This window comes from Silurus meridionalis, chromosome 13 (genome assembly GCF_014805685.1).
Source record: "Silurus meridionalis isolate SWU-2019-XX chromosome 13, ASM1480568v1, whole genome shotgun sequence".
Classification (NCBI taxonomy): Eukaryota; Metazoa; Chordata; class Actinopteri; order Siluriformes; family Siluridae; genus Silurus; species Silurus meridionalis.
In genome coordinates, this window is record NC_060896.1 from 21,742,777 (window position 1) to 21,762,776 (window position 20,000).

General features: G+C 38.0%; 1 protein-coding gene across 1 annotated transcript in view; it reads left to right on the plus strand.

The window, feature by feature from the left end:
• Positions 1 to 20,000, plus strand: part of LOC124395533 (F-BAR and double SH3 domains protein 2-like) — an 89,664-nt gene that overhangs the window by 69,150 nt on the left and 514 nt on the right. Inside the window, 11 exon segments of the mRNA XM_046864092.1 lie at positions 5,357 to 5,473; positions 6,238 to 6,342; positions 8,129 to 8,290; positions 11,989 to 12,123; positions 12,868 to 12,951; positions 13,445 to 13,622; positions 14,324 to 14,541; positions 16,333 to 16,492; positions 16,603 to 16,694; positions 17,645 to 17,692; positions 17,694 to 20,000. The exon segment at positions 17,694 to 20,000 is cut by the window's right edge and continues 514 nt beyond it. Of these exon segments, the coding sequence (XP_046720048.1) occupies positions 5,357 to 5,473; positions 6,238 to 6,342; positions 8,129 to 8,290; positions 11,989 to 12,123; positions 12,868 to 12,951; positions 13,445 to 13,622; positions 14,324 to 14,541; positions 16,333 to 16,492; positions 16,603 to 16,694; positions 17,645 to 17,692; positions 17,694 to 17,810 (1,416 nt within the window). The 3' untranslated portion in view covers positions 17,811 to 20,000.

Genomic DNA, 20,000 nt, shown 5'->3' on the forward strand with positions numbered 1-20,000 from the left:
CACACACACACACACAGAGAGTCAGCAGTCTCATCTTCACTGTCTATATTTACCCTATGCAGACACCTCCGGATGTGTCGGAAACACTCGCGTGACTAAATAGCGACAGCTATGATTAAACCCGCTCTCTCCCACTCTCTCTCTCTCCCTCTTTATCTCCTTCTTTCTATATATATAACTCTCATTAAATAAAGCTTGTTTGTCCTCATGCAATTTTTTCCTGGAAATATTCTCATCCACATAATATTACAGTTACTTTTTTCATCTTTCTCACAGATCCACTTCATTATTCTCTCCATCTTTCTTTTCTTGTCTTTTTCTGCATTTCTATATTCTTTTTGTTCATTCTCACTCACTTCCCTTTCACAGGAATGCCATCTTTCTCTCTCTCTCTCTCTCTCTCTCTCTCTCTCTCTCTCTCTCTCTCTCTCTCTCTCTCTCTCTTCATATTTCTTATTGTTTCTTATTTCTTTCCTTTTGTCTCTTTGTCCTGTCCTGTTTGTTATATTTGTCTCAGGCTGCATAAGTATTCTTCTGTAGATTTCTTCATCTATCCTTCAATCTCTCCGTCACAACGGCGATTTTCATCTTCTCCCACCCACGTCAACACTGTTGGATTTTTAACTTTGACAATCAAATCTTTTCTGATCTTTCGCTTTTTTTCTTTTCTGCTTTGCACTAAGGCTTATATGTTTGTTGCAGGGCTTTTCTGCTACTAGAATTTATCCTGAATAAATTGTACTGTCTGATAGCTTGTTAAATTTTGACACTGACTTCCTGCCACTAACTTTCTCTTTTCCTTCTTTCTCTTTTAACTGTGTTTCCCTGTGCTGCCTCTGTGTGTATGTGTGTGTGCGGATTCCTCACTCAGACTCTAAACTCCGTGCAGCAGTTGGTGGACATTGAGCCATCGGCAGTCAGTGTGATGAGAATGACCTTGGCCCAGGTAGAGAGATGCGTGGCTAACGAGCTCCCATCATGCAACTGTATTCTGTACTGCAAGAACATACACTCGTGCACACAAAATTAGAAAAGCTCCAATCTCACAGAAAAAAAACTTGCTGCAGCATAACCCTTACTTATGCAGGACAACCGTGAACATAATGAAAATACATAATGGAATGTCAGTTCAGTAGACCAAGAAATGTACCAAAAAACATTTTTTAACAATATGTACAAGAAAAAATAGAAAGGACTTAATCTTACGATGATTATAGCGATATGACAAATTTGTAAAAAAATAAATAAATAAATAAATAAATAAAAATTCGATTTCACATGGCAGGCAAACGTCATTTCAAAGACACCATTTTGTTCTTTTAATGAAAACCATCCAAAAATTGCATATTTATTAAGGCAAAAATGTAAAACTGGACAAGATGTGCTATTCTTTTGAAGATGCCTTTCTCAGTAAAACTTGCAAATTTTTTTTTTTCATGGTCAATAAAACATGACCAGGACCAATGATTTACCAAAAGCCAACGTTTTTTAATTCTATCACCCACACACAGAATACATCTCTACAGCACACTCGCTATCCTATTATTGACTTAATACATGAATACAGGTAGTCCCCCGACATGCGATGGAAATGCCGCAGCTGCGTAAAACTCCACCCTCCACTTAATTTGTCTGTTTTGTTAAATGATGTACTGTAATTAGTTAAATTATCAACCAATTACAGTATACTACCCCATACTGATCACCATTCCTAAAGACTACTTGGTAGTCTAGGCCATGTCTCGATTTACGATATTTCCAAGTTATGATGGACTCATTGGAACACATTTTCATCGCATGTCAGGGTCTGTATTTATGTATTAAGTCAATAATAGGATAGAGGTGTATTCTGTGTGTGGGTGATCGAATTAAAAACCAATAGCTTACAATATTGCCTTAATAAATATGTAGCTTTTTGGATTGCTTTCATTAAAAGAGCCAAATGGTGTCTTTGCAAATAGATTGATTTAGCATTTGCAGTGTGAATTACAAAGTCCAATCAGCAAATGTGGTTAAAACCAGGGATTATAATAGCTCAATCCTGACTGGTTCAGCCAAACAACAAAAACTATATTTTAGTATTGAGAACCTGATCTCATAACATACTGTTACAATCATGACGTAATAGTGCTACTCATTACACACTCGCAGCACTGATTCCGACAGCATTTCAGAAGATCCTGCGCGAATGAATATATTCATATGTACTGTTATATTATTAACTAAATATACACTTTTGTGATAGATAGATAGATAGATAGATAGACAGACAGACAGACAGACAGACAGACAGACAGACAGACAGACAGACAGACAGACAGACAGACTAAAGAAGTTGCTTGGTATATAATCATATATAGAGGGTAGAGTAGAAATTTTGATAGATTTAGTACTAAGACAATATTCTTTAGATGTAATAAGACTTTATTTAAAAAAAATTATAATAATGAAATAAAAATCAGATGTCCAGAAGAACTTCTTCAAGATGCTTAGAAAGACTGAGCAGCCAATTTCTTTATAAAGCTGTGCGTTGAGACTACTGGTGCAGTTTTAAAGGCAACAGCTTGTCATACCAGATATTGACATTATGCAGTCTACTGTGCTTTAGGTTTATTTGTATTTTTTTTTTTTTTTTAAAGCAGTTAAATCTGGGAAACTAATGAGATTAATAAAACCTGTTAGATAAAAGACACATAAATAGAGTTTGCTTTATCTATAACATAAATATGGGGTGTGCTACAAGTGCCTAATTAGAGTGATGATAAGTGCAGCCATTTTTGATTAGATTATGTCTAAATTATTCTGATAAAATAGTCGTTCTAATGCTTCTCGATTTAAAATGTATTCACGGCTGTATGTAAATGCCCAAAGCTAATGTGGATGTCTCTGTAATCATTGGAGAAATCATTAGTATGATGTCACTCCAAAATGTGATTTTCTGGTTGAGGTTAATCAGAAATCTTACACAGGCAGCCACCAAGAAAAACACAGCAGGAAAAAAAGTAATTGTTTAAAGTGTTTGTCTTTAGCACGATCTGATGTAGTCAGCACTTTTTGCTTCCTGCATCCCGTGACTGATGTCGGGTTTCTGCCGTTCAATTGTTCAATGCAGTTTGCATTGATCCTCATCCAGACAAAGACATTTAATAGCTCACCGTTTAGAATGCACGCTCACATACACACCTTAACAGGAAGTCTTATCGAAGCAACGCCTTGCATATAGTTTGACTTTATCATTCATGCATTTATGATCCCAGCCTGAGTGTGAGGTTTCTGATGATCTGCACTTAATGTATTATTGTCTGAAGCATGTGGAGGGGAAAGGAGTTTGAACATCCTGTATGAAGTGTTTGAACATCCTATTCCACATTTAGTCCCCATTTGCTGTTATAATAACTTCTACTATTCTGGGAAGATCTTCCACTAAATTTTAGAGTGTGCTTGTGGAGGTTTGTGTTGTTCAATAACAAGGGTGTTAGTAACAGATACTGATGTAGGATGAGGAGGGCTGGGGTGCAGTCAGCGAGCCAGTGTATTTTAAAGTTGTTCAGTAGATAGAAGGTCAGGGCTCTATAACAGGCCACTTAAGTTTCATGATCTTCCACTCCAACCTATGTAAACCATATTATCATGAAGCTTGTGTTGTAATGATGGAACAATTTTGGATCTTCTAGCACAAGTGAAGGGAAAATATGATTCTCCTGCATCCAACAACATCCAATGCAATTGTATGCCTTTCACGTTTGTGGTAACAGTTTGGGGAATAACTTATGTCTGGAAAAGTCAGGTGTCACAATACTTTTGTCCATATAATGTATAAGCATTGGCTACATTTTTTTACTGATGCTGGAAAAAATACTATAAAATTTGCTGCTTGACCAAAATTGGGTTTTTTCGGTCAATAATTGAAATATTTAGACTCGGGCTGTGTTTTAATCCTACCTTGCACTGGGTCATGTTATGTAAAAGGGACGGTTAATTTAATGCAGTGGTAAAAACAGTCAATCTGAAGATGCCCAAAATCTTTACTGTGTGCTTTTCTCATGATTTGGTAAAGTCCTGCACAACACCTAAATGAACATTAGCCTATGTAATGTGAACATGAGTTTATAATCCCATCAGATTCATTGACATTTACCTCAGGTGATGAGACAGCGACTGATGCGGCTGCTGCAATCAAAACGATCATTTTTACTCCCTAATTCAATTTTAAATGCTAGAACATTCATTGCGATTGAGATGTGTGAAAAACAGAGTATGTAGTTTACTTAAATTATATAATGTCTATACAGTATTGAGTATATAGTATATATATACAGTATACAAATGGCAGCAAGTCCAGAAGCGCTCCTCAAACCATACATTTTTGTTTTTAAATCTTCATGCCAGTGCTGTTTAGTTCCCAAAGTTGCTTCCTTATACATTTTTTACTGCCAACACTGTTTGCACTGCCTATATGTTCATTGTTCAATCTTTATTGCTACAGTTGCACTCACAGTATTTATATTTAATGTATATTCAATATAGCCCTTAGAGCAACCTACAGTTATCTAATTTCTACAAATGAGCATTTCAGGGTTAAGGGCCTTGATTAAGGGCCCAACAGCTTAGTAATGCTGGGATTTGAACCAACAACTTCTAAACAAAGTTCCAACTTTTTAAACACTGAGCTACAACTTTATCTATATGACCATTTTTATATAGCTTCTAGTAATAGTTTAGTAATTATTTATTTTTTGTCATTTTGCAGTTTTTATTTATTTTATTTTTTTGGTATATCATTATTTTTTTCAGTGTATTTTTGGGAAAAAATCTGTACTACAATCAAAGAAATGGCTCATAACCTTATTCACTATAAATAGCTGATCAAAATTATATTATATAATATTATATAAAATCAATAATCACATTGCATAAGTCTTAACAGACCAAGCTGCATGTAATAGCACATGTTTGCTTGTGTTTTCTTATGAGTACTTGGAAATAAATGTATTTAAAGGTCGGTCGCGTGAGCAGTCTGGGGAAATAGGAGATAGTAAAGATAGTATCTGGCATTTAACACTCTAAAATAGGCAGTTAAAACTGACAATTTCTGTTCCCTGTGGTTTTAAAGAACTCTCAGACACCATAGATATTAACTTGGTCTTGATTATGATCTGTTTTTCTGCATGTCTGTCTCCTTCATTCCTGCATGTTCTTTTGGTTATTTGTTCAGTGGTTCAAAGAGGGAAAGGAATTTAAATATTGTGCAGGATCTGCTTAATTCAACGAATATGATCATATAGTTGGAAAAAAATTTTTTAGTTCATGTGCGTCAGCTAAAGGGTTTGTGTTTGTGTGTCTGTGCACGTCATAGAGCCGGCAACTGGAGTCAGAAACAGGTACCACGGAGGAGCACAGCCTCAACAAGGAGGCCAGGAAATGGGCGACACGTGTAGCCCGAGAGCACAAAAACATCATTCACTATAAACGGGTAAGGCACGCATACACACACACTCACAGTCCTGTCTAAGGTTTTATGTTACTTGAGTATAAATGCATTATGTTATTGCCCACTATCATTATGGGGAATATTCTGTGTCAGAGCAAAAAGCCAATCACATCAATGTGTAAAATATTGCACTGTATTATACACACAAAAAAGTGATAGCCACTGGCTGATGACATGTCACACTGAAAAGCTCTTACTTTACTACTTCTCTAGGTAATAATGCTGAATAAAGAATAAAATGCAACTTAATAAAACTATAATAAGTGAATGTTGTGCATTTAATTTTACATTTTGTTTAAAAAAAAAAAAGAAATTGTGTGATTTTGTATCGCAGATGAATTTAATAGTGTTGCGCTTTCACCCGTGTGTTGCTGCAGAGCTAAACTGAAGTGCAATTAATGTCCAAAGGCATTAATGGTATGGGGGTGAGATCAAATCAGAGAAGAGCCACTTTCCAGGAGGCATTATTGCTTCCTTTTGGTTCATATTGTCTCACGGCACTTGTAGAGTCACAGCTAGTATTGTCAGGACCCAAGCGTTGGCCACGATGTCCCAACTTGGTTTAGTGCTTAAATACAATAGGGCAAAGTGGTGTGGTAGATAAAGGCTCAGAAGTACATTGTCATTTTTTTGCTCCAGTTAAGAAATTGTTTCCGTTTGAAGCACCACATCTACAGCGATAAATGCTGAGTGTGAGGCTGATGGGCAATGTGTATTGACCATCAGCGATGGGTTTGTAATTGCAGACGCTGGAGGAGTGCGAGAGACAAGGGACTCCTCCTACAGAACAGAGCCGTATTGACCTGGAATTCAAAATCGAGGAGGCCAGAGAGCACATTCGTAAAGCTGAGGTAAGCTGTGTGCAACTCAGAAAGACCAGAGTTACCTTTACATACTGTGCATATCTGATTGTTCTGATTTGAAAAAATCTGATGTCACTCGAAGAAATCTGAACACTAGCATTCTGATTTCAGTCCGATCGAATTATGGACTGTAAATGCAACACTACAATAACATTTTAGCCATGCTTGTAAAACCATGACAGTACAATAGAGCAAAAATTTTCAGTTCAATTAATTTTTTATAAAGCATTTTTAACTATGGACATTGTTCTATAATTCTTACAGTCTGTGAAGCTGCTTTAAGACAAAGTTAACTTGGATTTGAATTTATAAGCTTGGGACAACTTGGGTGGCAAGAAAAAACTCCCTTAGATTGCTTGAGGACAAAACCTTGAGAGAAACCAGATTTTAAAAAGGGAAGCCTTCCTCGTTTGGGTGACACCAAGAGTGATAATAAATCATTCAAATATTACAAACACCATAGAGTGAGAAATATACACCGATCAGGCATAACATTATAACATTATGACTAGTGAAGTAAATAACACTGATTATCCAAGTGTAAGGATTTGAGAGTTTGGCCCTTTTTGTCACCCATGACCGAGGTTCATTGATGCACATGGGGATCAAAAGCTGACCCGTGTGGTCCGATCCAGAAGCTGTTAATGCTCGAAGGGTCAGGCCTGTTTTGGCAGCAAAAGGGGGATCAACACAATATTGCTACATACAATTATAAATATATAAAAGCTGCTCACCAGGAGTCTACCAACATTGAGATTTAATGTGATAAAGTCACTCTAATGTTGAAACCAAGCTGTAGGACAGCTAGCCAGCTGAGTAGAAATTAAAGGCTGCAGTGTAATTGTTCTTGTACAATACAAACAGCTGCCTTCGGGCAAATAGTTGTTTGTATTGTACAAGAAGCATATAAGCTTATTAAATATAATAGAATAATAAGAAGAAAGTAAGAAATAAACCTGTCTGTTTACCTGAATTGATTCCTGTTACATGTTTTTCCCCCTTTCACACTGCACACTTTATTCTTTATTTTTCTAAACAATTTCTTAAACATTTAATAGTTAAATACACTAAATAGTGTCACCAAACAGTAGAACTGCATGCTGAAGTTGTAAAAAACAAAAAATAAATCCAATACATTCAATTTAAATGATCAAAGTTGACCCATGTTTGGCTCCCCCTTCTGGCTCAAACTAAACCATGCAGTCTGTCTCTGTTATTGAGTTCTAGCTGCTAATCGTCTGCATAATGTTGTATTATAGCCCGTAAGGTACTTACAATATTTATGTTCTCAAGCCGTTTCGCTGTGCTTAAAGGGATCATTCAAATGGAGCGCTTTCCATGAAGCAACCTGAAACGAACCGCTTTAACGTTTCTCATTCTTCAGCTAAAATAAGTTCTCGCTCTACCGATCTGCCATTAGTCTCTGATGAATATTTAATTGCTCCATTTGGAGCTAATGGATAAACTTTGGTAAGGAGAGGAATTAAAGAAAAAAGAAAAAGGTCAACGTGAGGAATTTCTTTTTAGCTTTGAGGGTTTTTTGGTGGTTGGTCATAAAAACAGGACAACAGCAGCATTTGTCAGTCAGGAGCTGAGAGGACTTAAATATAGCATTAAATATTAAAGAATGACGCTTCTTTTGAAAAATGGCGGCAGACTTTTCTTGGAAGGTTGTAACGTTCGTGCGGGTCATGCTTTAGTAAAAGTGATTTTAAATGACTTACTGTGTGTCTGTATGTGAATCTGATATTCATTTTTTTAATTCATCATCCAGACGGTGAAGCTCAAAGCAGAGGCTCGCCTGGACCTGCTCAGACAGGTAGGCGTTTCCGTGGATACGTGGCTAAAAAGCGCAATGAACCAAGTGATGGAAGAGCTGGAGAATGAGCGCTGGGCATCGCTGCCCACCCACACTACCCACGATCCCTCGCTCCCAGTAAGCACTTTTTTATATAATTAATTGTACTGTATTTAAACATTGCAGCAGCTTTTTAATGACAGTTCCCTGTCACTGCTCACAACTGTCCTATAATAACCTTGTGGGCAATCTTTCATGCTCACGAACCAACACTTTGATAGTTTGCTATTATTAAGGTGAGACTAGCATTCAGACAAAGGGGGCTGGCTTTACTTTCCACTTTTCCAGTGATTCATCATGCTTTCATAGCAGCGCTGAGCCGAAAGATCGTTAAAGATTGATGCTACAGGTGATGAGAGAAGAATGGCGCTCTTTAGAATCGACAGGCTGAATGATGAGCGCTTGCTTCATGATGTTTATGAGCTTTAGTATGAAAACGTCAGTGATTCCCACACACACACTGCTGCTATCTTCTGATTACATCGTAATCACTGGCGATGGTCAGGTGCCACATTTCATTACGATCTGCCGTTTACGTCACATCCTAAGGCCCACAAGTTCACTCTTATCATACATATAGTATAATGAGTGCAGTGATGACTAGTGTGTATCTTTTTTCAGTTTCGTCACTTCACAATTATCTGTCTCTAGAAGCACTAATGTAAGAAAAAAGAAAGCGTGAGTGGAAATGAGACTCAAAAACATGGATAGTGACTAACATGAATACATTCTTATAATCCTATCTGCCAACATTTTCCTTACTACTTTCATCAATTGCTTGACTGCGAGGATTTACAAACTGACTGTCTGCTTTTGTTTTCTTTCTTTTTTTTAATGAGGACAGGAAAGTACGCATGAGGTCAGATTTTAGTAGTGTTTCTTCTCTTGTCTTGGATCCTGTGCTCTTTCCTCAGGCTGTCCTTCCAATTCAATTAGCATTCACCTCACGTCCGCTTGCAGCACGTAGTGAAAGAGAGACAGACAGAGGCAGAGACGGAATAAATATAGCAGTGCAAATAAGGGCGAGACGGGGACAGGCAAGTGAGAAAAGACTTGTGCTAAAGGTGAATATTGCAGACACTGCAAAAGAAAAAGTCAGACAGATATAGTCAAATTTTTTGGCTACTTTAAGTTTGTTCTATAAACATAGAATTCATAAACCAAGGTCATGGATCAGACAAAGCATCATAATAGTGAATTGAATCGACTCTTATAACTCGCTAAACAACAAACCGTTTTGAAGTTTGGAATCCTCTGACCTGAGTTTTTAAGTTGGATGAGAAGCAGGTATTTAAGAAGTGCTTAAAAGAGCGTGGCGGCTCGTCTATAGGGGCTGGTAAAGCATTAGAATGAAAACACACATTTTGGACATTTTGCTGAAGCCTACCAACCCTGGTTTATGATATTAGCTCGAATAGTTTGAGGCTATGCTATTAGTCATGTCCTCTTGCCCTCCAAAATCTATGGTCAAAAGGCTTAGAAAAAGGAAAAAAGTTGTATTCATTAGCAGCTATGAGCATCTCAATGTGGAAGTCGAAAAAGGCCATGCATTATAATATTTTTTTCCTTCTCATTTTCTAACGATCACAACTGAATTTTCTTCTCGATCTCGACATAGAGTTGTTTTCTCAGGATCACGACTCAATTTTCTCGACCTAACGAAAGTTGTTTTCTTGTTAACACCATATTATTTGTGATCTCAATGATTGTATCGCGAAAAAATCTCGTGCCTTGTAAATGTTTTCGTTGTATATCATGGAATATGCAGTAGGGTCTGAAATCTCTATTAGTGAGTCCCTGATCAAAGTGAATGCAATCATCCATGATGCTGTGATGATGCTGCATTTAGACCGATACACAGAAAAATGAAGTACTGATCTAAGTTAAGTTTACAAGACAATTAAGTTGTGATCACGAGAAAACAAGAAAGAAAAAAAAGATTATAATGCAAGGACTCTTAGGACTTCCGTATCATAATGATATGTTCAGTCAGATATATGTCACGGTCAGTATTTTAACAATTCTGTTGTAACTAGAGCTACGTCTACACTAATCTGAATAAATCTGAAAACGGCGTGTTCTGCACAGAAACGTCTGAAAACGCTTACATCCCTGTACTGCACATGAGCAAAACATAAGACGCTTCAACTTGCGTCATTTCCGCCTGGTGTTTATTTACTTTCCAGCTCTGTAAAATGTTGCGAGAGAGTGTTTTCAAAAAGCTCAATTTTTGTTAACTGAAAACTAGGACTGAAACGATTCCTTGAGTAACTCCAGTGATTCGCAAAAAAATTGTTTAGTCTATTTAACTACACACGGAGCACTGCGTTTCACCACGGACCATTATTACTGACGCACCACCCACTAAACTCTGGAGCACTCTGAACAAATAAACACGCTGCAGAATGAAAAAATTGAGGAACTGAGAGGAAACAGTGAGGGGCGAGGAGAAGATTCGTATGGAAGTTTGAAGCCACATTATAAAACAAAGTTTGCCTAATTTCACAATTCCGAATTGTTGGGGTGTTTTTTTTCTGTTTATTTATTTTTTTAGCCAATCGGGTAGTGTTACCCCTCTGTAGTGGCAGAAAGCTTTGCACATTGAAAATGAAATCAACAATCAAAAGAATCGCATGGTATCAAGCCAAGCCTCCGATCCCTGGAGAAAACAGATGAAGCAGAGGAAATTACTTGTTCATTTTAGAGACCTGTCTTATTTTCTCTTGATATTTAGTATTGCTTTTTAATAAAATTACATTTAAAAAAGAAAACTATTAATCAGAATAATCAGTAGAATTCTGGATTACTAACATAATTGATAGCTACAGCCCTGCTGAAAACACCACCACATTGTGTACAGAAGGCCAAAACAGAGAAAATCTTTAGTTTGGGAACATTCCTTTGTATCTGAATGCCACATGTAAACAGTGGTCAAAATGCTGCTTGAATCTTCTGTTTCACAAACAGAACAAAAACCTAGATAATTTTTCTCCTCTTTGTTGGAATACATATCATTTTTATAACTACTTTAATTCAATTTTTTGCTATGGAATGATTACCAGTACATTAAGTTTCAGAATAAATTATTTGAAAGGAAGCTTTTTTTCAACAGTGGTGCCCTTAAATCCTGTCTTTGCATATTCATTATTTCACAAACCAGGTGGCACATGTATGTAAATCCTCTGAAGGACAAATGAGACTCCAGGAACAGTCTAGTGTATCACAGGAAATCTATTGTTCTCCCAATGTTTCCACTTTACCAGGTCAACATTGGAGTATTTATTTAGTGTTATTCCAGCACAGATGCCCAGCGACTGCTTGTTTCACACACTGTTTCTTACTTTAGATCAATTTCTTCCCCAATCTCTCCCCAGTGTTTTTCCAAGCAGATATCTGCATTTTATGGTTTAGGTTCTCTGTGCAAGCATTACAAAAACCTCTCTGTTCTTGAAACCCCTGTCCTGTTCTGATCTTAATTCTTACTTATTTTTTTAGCTTTCTAATTTGATTAAATGTTTTGGTCAACAGTGGGTTGGGTCATGACCACCTGATCTCTTGTAGTCCAATCGAATGGCCAGTCAGGTGGGTGGGAATTGGACTGAAAAACTGTGTCCCAATGACAGATAAAGACGTGGCCTTGTTCTGTTGGACATTCTCACACAGATCTAAGCTTGTAGCTTTTCTGACAGCGGGTGTGCAAACAATCTAGAGACACCCTCTGCCAGGGTCATGTGAGAGTGTTTTCTAAATGAACTATGCTCCTGTGTTTTTTGTAGACCCCCGTGGACTTGGACCGTGACGAAGGCGAGGAACTGGAGGAGAACATGGAGCAATTTGACGACAGCAGTTCTAGTCCTTCAGGAACACTGAGGAACTACCCACTTACCTGTAAAGTGCTTTACTCTTACAAGGTACCACAACACACACACAAACACTCGTTTCTTTGTTGTTATTCTAGTGGGGTTTTATGTATCCTTTGTCAGTTCCTTCTCAATTTCAGCCTCGACTTAATCCTAGTTACTGTCATTACAAAACCATCGCTGATCAAATTAAGTTTATTAAACGACCCTCTGAGGGCTACATGACTGAGTCCCTGTAGATTGCAGGGCCAGAGGACACCCTAAAGGCATTTTATCCTTCTGACACAGTTTTTCTTTAAAGCAGAGAAAACGTTGGTCAAGCGGTTTGTAGGTGTACACAGAGGCAATCGTCTTTGTTGTATGTACGTCGCTTTATCTTTACATGACAGCAGATGTAAGGTCATTGCTTCATGCTGCTAGATACCTAGTGAGCAACCTAGCTATTCTGAGTACCAGGTAGTTAGCTAATCAGCTCATGATCACAAAAACGATTCTGTGTATACAGAGTATACAACTTCACAAACAGCTCATAAGTCTATTTCACATCCTTATGCTTATTGACAGGAGTAAGTATATTCAGAAAAATCTGCTCGCTGCGTGCTGTAGGAAGCCATTCGTAGGTGTGACGCAAATGCAGCTGTGAGTCACGAGGAGTAGCCAACCTGAATTTGTTTAAAGTGGTATTAAATCACACAATGTTTTGAAGAGGTTTTCCAATATTAGCATTACGCTCTCACACACACACACACACACTCTATCTCTTTTTTTTCTTTTCTTACTATTGCTCTTTCTCAGGCTTCACAGCCAGACGAGCTGACCATCGATGAGCATGAGGTGCTCGAGGTCATAGAGGATGGAGACATGGAGGACTGGGTCAAAGTAAACATTCTTCATTTTTAAACATGTACCATAGCACACTTCATTCCATGCCCTTTTTTTTAGTCATACCTGTTGCTATTGATGGCAACTACCAGCAATCAACTGCTCCCTTTGGGATTAAATAAATTAGCGGGTGAAACGCAATATGGGGAATTGATATAGGAAAATAATCAATGACAAGGTGGTGTGAGGTGCCCTGATCTTATTAAGTCACCATAATTCATTAAACACTTTTAATGAACTTTACTGTTTTGTAAATCTCAACCTTCACAAGCCTATTAAATTAGCTGTATAGAAATCTCAGTCAGATTGAGAATATGGACATGTAATATGAAAGGTATACGTATATATAATACTACTGTACTACTGAACTACTGTGACTAAATATTAATCCAAAAATTATGGCCAATTAATTGATTATAGTACAGTTTAAGATTTTTGGGGTCAGTAAGTGTGTGTGTGTGTGTGTGTGCGTTTGTCCATGTTATTCCAGGCACGGAATAAGGCAGGTCACGTGGGCTATGTGCCTGAGAAGTACCTGCAGTTTCCCTCCTCTAACAGCATACTGAGCATGCTCCAATCGCTTTCTGCTTTGGACTCGCGCTCACACACGTCAAGCAACTCCACTGACCCTGAGCTGGCCTCAGGCAGTATCAACGGTGACTCCAATAGTAAGTTGCAAACCGACACAAACATTTCCTTTTATTTAATCCTATACACACTTCAGGTATGTCTAGATTAAATGTTCAAAAGACGATGACACCAGGCAGTTTAAAAGATTCCTCATAGCCTTATAAAGACACGACGTACAGAACTAAACACGAAGAAGCACCGAAAAACAATCAAACATTTATTTACTGAAAGAAATTCCCCAGACATTGTTAAATATTTAAATACCTGCCGCCAAAATGTTCCTGTGTCGGTCCCGGATCGTGGAAAGTGAAACTTAAATCTGTCACAGGACGGGGTGGATTTATTCACGCACGTTAGAAAAGTATTTATTAAAACTACTTATTTTCACATTTTTATTTACAGCAGTATCATCATATCATTATTATAAACCGGTAGTTCTGTGTGAAATCGGACATCAAGCTCCCCCATATAACAAAAATAGAATAAGCCTCTCAGAGGAATCGAGTGTGAGATTGGTAGTCAAATCAGGCTCCTCCTATCGGAGCATCGAATCTTCGACTATTTGGGGTCACCCCTAGCATGTACATGAGCATGTAACATAAAGAGCTGGCTACCATCTTTTTAACATTATCATCTATAGTGATACACCATAACATAAAAATTTCTGATTTTCTAATTTTGGTATCTCATCGTATTTCTATACTGGTCTTTTTCCCCTCTGTCTCGCTCTCTATCTTAGTGAGTTTTGCAAAGGCCATATACGACTATGAGGGCCAGACCGATGATGAGCTGTCCTTCCCAGAGGGTGCCGTCATCCGGATCCTTAACAAAGACAATCAGGAGGACGATGGATTCTGGGAAGGCGAGTTTAATGGGAGAGTAGGTGTCTTTCCATCCGTCCTGGTGGAGGATCTGACTGCAGAAAATGGAGACACGCACTGGGCTTTGGATGCTCAGGTAAGAGAGCTGTGCATCAGTGTGTTACTGCGAGCACTCACTTGTTATCAAAGTTTAAACGTTGATTATTTACCATTGCAGAAATATGGAAATTTACTATGCTATCTGTAAATGTGTGTTTATTTTCCATTTTATATGACAGGTTTTTTTAATTCTCTGGCTTTCCTGCACACTGCCCCGACACACGCTCCTCTCTCATGTTCCAGATAAACTAGGCATGCCCTTTTCCTGTCTGCCTCCAATGCCCGTCATGTCTGGGAACTTATTAGAGCAGGCGTGCCCGCTTCCTTCCTGCAATTATTGTGGTGCTGAGACAGCTTTTAAAAAACCCACGTCTGTAACGAGATGACAGACACTTCCTCTGTCATCAGTACTTCTCTGATTAGATCTGATCTTAATAGGAAGCCAGAAATTAAGGACAAATGTGTAATAATCTTGTAATAGAGCTGTCATTCTGCCTACTGCATATAAATACATGGACAAATCTGCCACTGAATCAATCTTGCTATTTAATTTGAACTCTTAGCTACTGACATTGTCATGGGAATGGCATGATGTGTCAAGATAATTAAGTTTAACGATGTTAAATGATATTCTGTCCATTGCAGTACTTTATCTCCGTCATGTACTGAAGTCTGTGAGTAAAAGTTTAATAAATGAGCAGTCTAATGAAGCATTTTGTGCCAAACAGATTGTTAACTTTGGTCTGTATCATTGGCTCTATATTCATGTCAGGGTCTGTGATCATGACTCCTACAATTATTTTGTAAAGAACACAACGACCAAGATTGTCATGTTATATCATGCAATTACATCTTTACTTAATTTGCAAGAAAAATCAATTCCTTATGTTAACCTCAAGTGCTAAGGTCTCAGGGAAATTAATTAACCTCTTATATATGAAGCCATTTAAAATTGAGTTCTATATAAATACATCGCTTCCAAATTACAGCAGAAAGCGTTAAAGGCCTTCGAGTGTGCTTCAAATCTGTGATTTGAGAAACAGCCTCATCAATAACACAAGAAATAGCTTTTTTTATGCATTATTAAAATGTCATGGTCACACGATGCCCATGATTTATTAGGTGCTGGACATTTTTCATCTGAAAGCATTCAAAGAAAGAGCATCACACTGTTCTCTGTTATGAGCAGGATATTCTTCTGGTGCCTCGTGTTTAAAAAACAGCACACCCTGAGATGTAACATGTCTTCTTCTTCTATTTCTTTTGGCTTCTCCCATTAGGGGTCGCCACAGCGGATCATACGTCTCCATACCCCCCCTGTCCTCTACATCTGCCTCTTTCAAACCAACTACATGCATGTCTTCCCTCACCACATCCATAAACCGCCTCCTTGGTCTTCCTCTTTTCCTTCTTCCTGGCGGCTCAATCCTCAGCATTCTCCTACCGACATACGCCATGTCCATCCCTTGAACATGTCCAAACCATCTCAATCTCGCCTCCCTCACCTTGTCTCCAAAACGTCCTACATGCGCTGTACTTCTAATAAACTCATTTCTAATCCTATCCTTCCTCGTCACTCCCAACGAAAACCTCAACATCTTCAGCCCTGCTACCTCCAGCTCCACCTCTTGTCTTTAACTCAATGCCACTGTCTCTAAACCATACAACATCGCAGGTCTCACCACAGTCCTATTAACTTTCCCTTTCACTCTTGCAGATACCCTTCTATCACAAATCACTCCTGCTATCACTCTTCTCTTCTCTAACACACTCTCCATTACTTTACACCGTTCTAAGAAGTAAACATGTAACATGCTCTATTCTACAGGTATCATCATGTGTGAAACTGCAGTCATCTTTGCCTCCTTTACCCCTCTATGATCAGCCCCCCTGCACCCTAGACTGTAGCCCCGCTCCCAACCTGCCTCGTTCACCGTCCGTCAACGGAGAGCACAAACATCCCGGCCTGCACAAAACCCTTCCACACAGTAAGAATTCCTACCGAAACATATCGAATTATACTTTATTTTCTGCCTTTTTTCCAGCAGCAGTGCTGCTTTTGGCAGATTTCTAAGCTTTTGTTTTTGTCTTTGTAAAGATCACAATTCTGGTTTGAGTCCAGAAAGCCCTGGCTTTCCCCAGCCTCCGAGATTTACACCTGATGGATCCGGTCCGGGAAAACTACGACCTGTATGTATCCCGTCGTAACACTTTTCCACAAGTTCTCTGTATAAAAATTCTACAAATTGAGATAAACTACACTAGTAATCTGCTTTAGAGCCTAATAGTGATAAGTAAAACTGTAATCAAGCAGCAAATTTGCCCATCTGTTGAGCCATCTGTGAAATGAGTTTTTCTGTTTTTTTCTTCTTTGTCTAAAATTACTAGATAATGCTCTATGATGGTGGTGTCATGACAATTTTCTCAGGCTTGAAAGCATAGAGCTTTTATATTTTGCCTAGTTTGCAATTTTGTTAACAATATTTAGCAACAGCAACTATATAAACAAAATTTTGTGGACATCTGACCATAAGATTCGTATGTGCTTTTCGAATGTCCCATTCCACATTTAGTCCCATTTGCTGTTATAATAACCTCCACTCTTCTGGAAAGATTTCCACTAGATTTTAGACTGTGCTTATGCATATTTGTGTTCATCAGCCACAAGGGAATTAGTAAATAAAAGTTAGATACTGATGTAGGGTGAGGAGGTCTGGAGTGCATTCACTGTTCCAATTCCTATCAATGTGATGAGGTGAGAGCTCTATAGCAGACCGATCGAGATCAATTCCAACCCGTGTAAACCATATCTTCATGGAGCTAGCTTTGTGCACAGGGGCATTGTTGTGCTTGAACAGGTTTATATCTACTAGTTCGAGTGAAGGGAAAAATAGATTTACCGCATCCAAAGACATCCTATACAATAGCGTGTCTCCAAGTTTGTGCTAACATTTTGGGAAAGAACCACATACGGCCAGAAGGGTCAGGTGTCCCAATACTTTTGTCCATATAGTGTATTTATAGCAATATGATGAATAAATCATAATAATAAACATTACTGAAAAGTACTAGATTGATTAAATGTATTTATATTATTTGTATTATTGAGCACGGCTTTTTTTCTTTTGCCCCCCTCGCAGGTCCGTGCAGCTCCACCTCCTCCGAAACAACACTCTCGTAGACAAGTGGACAAAACCGAGGAAGTGGAGATCACGTTGGTGTAATAGCAAGGATTTTTTTTTTATTATAGAGGACTCATCTACATTTGACCTCAAATTCCTACTGGCTTTGAAGGAGTGTGGCTGACTGTAAAGCCACCCTTCCTGCACTCTGAACGAGGTGGTCTGCATTTCAAAGTCTCCTGCCTGCTAACCCTGGAAAACACCTCTTATGGCGTCACAGACTGTTTGGTGCCTTTTAACCCTTTTCATGCCAAAAGCGATCCTTGTATTTGTAGAGTCAAAATGTTGTGGCATTACCAGTTATGATGGTATGCTCTGCAAAATCAAGACGGCATAAAAATGTAAGAGTAATAAAGCCCGGTTGGTTAACTTGCACATATTCTTATCCACCGGGCTCATCAATAGCAACAAATGCAATATCAGGAGGTGATTGAGGGATTCCGTGGGGGCATTTTTTCGGTGTACAGTGGGTATGGGTGATTAAGTTTGCCCCGTCTTTAGCCACGTGTAGTTCTACCATGCGTATTTAATGTTGTATTAGTACAGTACATTACTGTTTGTCATAGGAATGTTCAGAATAGGTGCAACATTTCTTCATATATTATAACTGAGTGGATGCTTTTTAAAACAAAATTGAGGACGAAGGCAATTGTGTATAAAAGGGTAAAAGGCTGAGGTATGGAGGGAGAGAGGGAGTTGAAGAGAATGAGGGCTGGATCCTGCATTTTCTTTTTTTCCTCTCGCATATCTCCTCTAGCCGAATGCATTACTCCTCCATATCGTGTTAATCAGAGTACAGTACTAATAACAATAATATTCTCCTTTTCTCAGCTTGACCTTAAGAAGACTGCCGTTTGTACGTATTAACTAATATTTAGTCATCAAATAAATGACTGTGGATGGAGGATTTTTTTTGCTGTGCGTTGTCCCTGGGAACGAGCCCTTAGGCTGTTATTTTATGAGCTGTTTGCAAATGCCAATCAATATGTGAGCATTCTTTCAAGCGCTTCATTTTCTTTTCCTAATTCTTATCTTGCGCTCTCATCACAATAGCATAGACTCAATCTAATGTGTGTTGGCAGTCTGGTCACGGACATTTCGTAGTAATTAGCGTCATAAGTGCTTTTCCTTTCTACAAAGGGCAGCTGTTTGTTTTTTTTTGTTGTTTTTTTTTTTTTTTTCTATTTTTATATTACGGTATCGTATGTCATTAACAAATTCTGACACGGCTCCAAATTCATTATAAGTACTGAATGCCTGTAATTTATATCATTATTAATATTTTTATTGACCCTCAACTGGTAGGTAGTATATATATATATATATATATATATATATATATATATATATATATATATATATATATATATATATATATATGCATTTTATATAGCATTGTAAATGTCTTTAAGTCCATTTAAATCTTCAGGAAGGAAGTGAGAAGTAATGAGAGAAATGGCATTTTCTGCCAGACAGACGGCTAGCCAACAAGGTTAGCTAACCAAGGCTAACCTGACTAAATTGTTGAGGATTTTAAAGTAATATGTGTAAAAGTTCACAATACTCACAGCTAACTGCAATTAGCTGGCTAAACATGAGCTAACCTGATGAATTCTGAGAGGAATTCTTTGAATTCATATCAATAGATATTCATAAAATCCGCAACTAAACGATAATTAGCTGGTATAACAGTTCTGTGAGGATTTTGAATACATATCCATAAATGTTCACAATATTCATATGTAGCACTGGTTAGCTAGGTTTAAGCTAACCTTATAGGATTTCTGCTATGAAACATTTTTGCTAAGTTCACAAACATTTAAAATATTTTCAGCTATCTGGCTGGCAAAATTCACAGGATGTCTGAGAAAGCCTCACTTTTCTGAGTGCGATCATAAAACTAATTCTGAAGCCCAGGCATGAACTCAGAAACACTCCAAACCTTACATTGTGACCTGCAACTAGGAATTGTTCAGAGGTTTGGATTGCCTTCTCTTAAAATCAAACCATGCTCTTTTACATTCATCCAAGATTTCAGCACATGCCCACATTCAACGGTATAGCGTGTATCTCAGCACTTTTTCCAAAAGCCCTACGGCTTTGTGTCTTTGACGTTTATGTCTGCATCCCATCAAAGGACCCTTGTGTAGCATAGCTGCCTGTATGTGTATGTTTTGTTCTGTTTTATTAAATTCAGTGTTTTATTCCCCAGTGGGTTTGATGGCTAAAGAATACAGCCCTATTATTTATTCTCTTCCTCCAAGAGTAAGAAATCACCCATTTTCTAGAAGTTAGTGTTACTAGTGTTAATAAC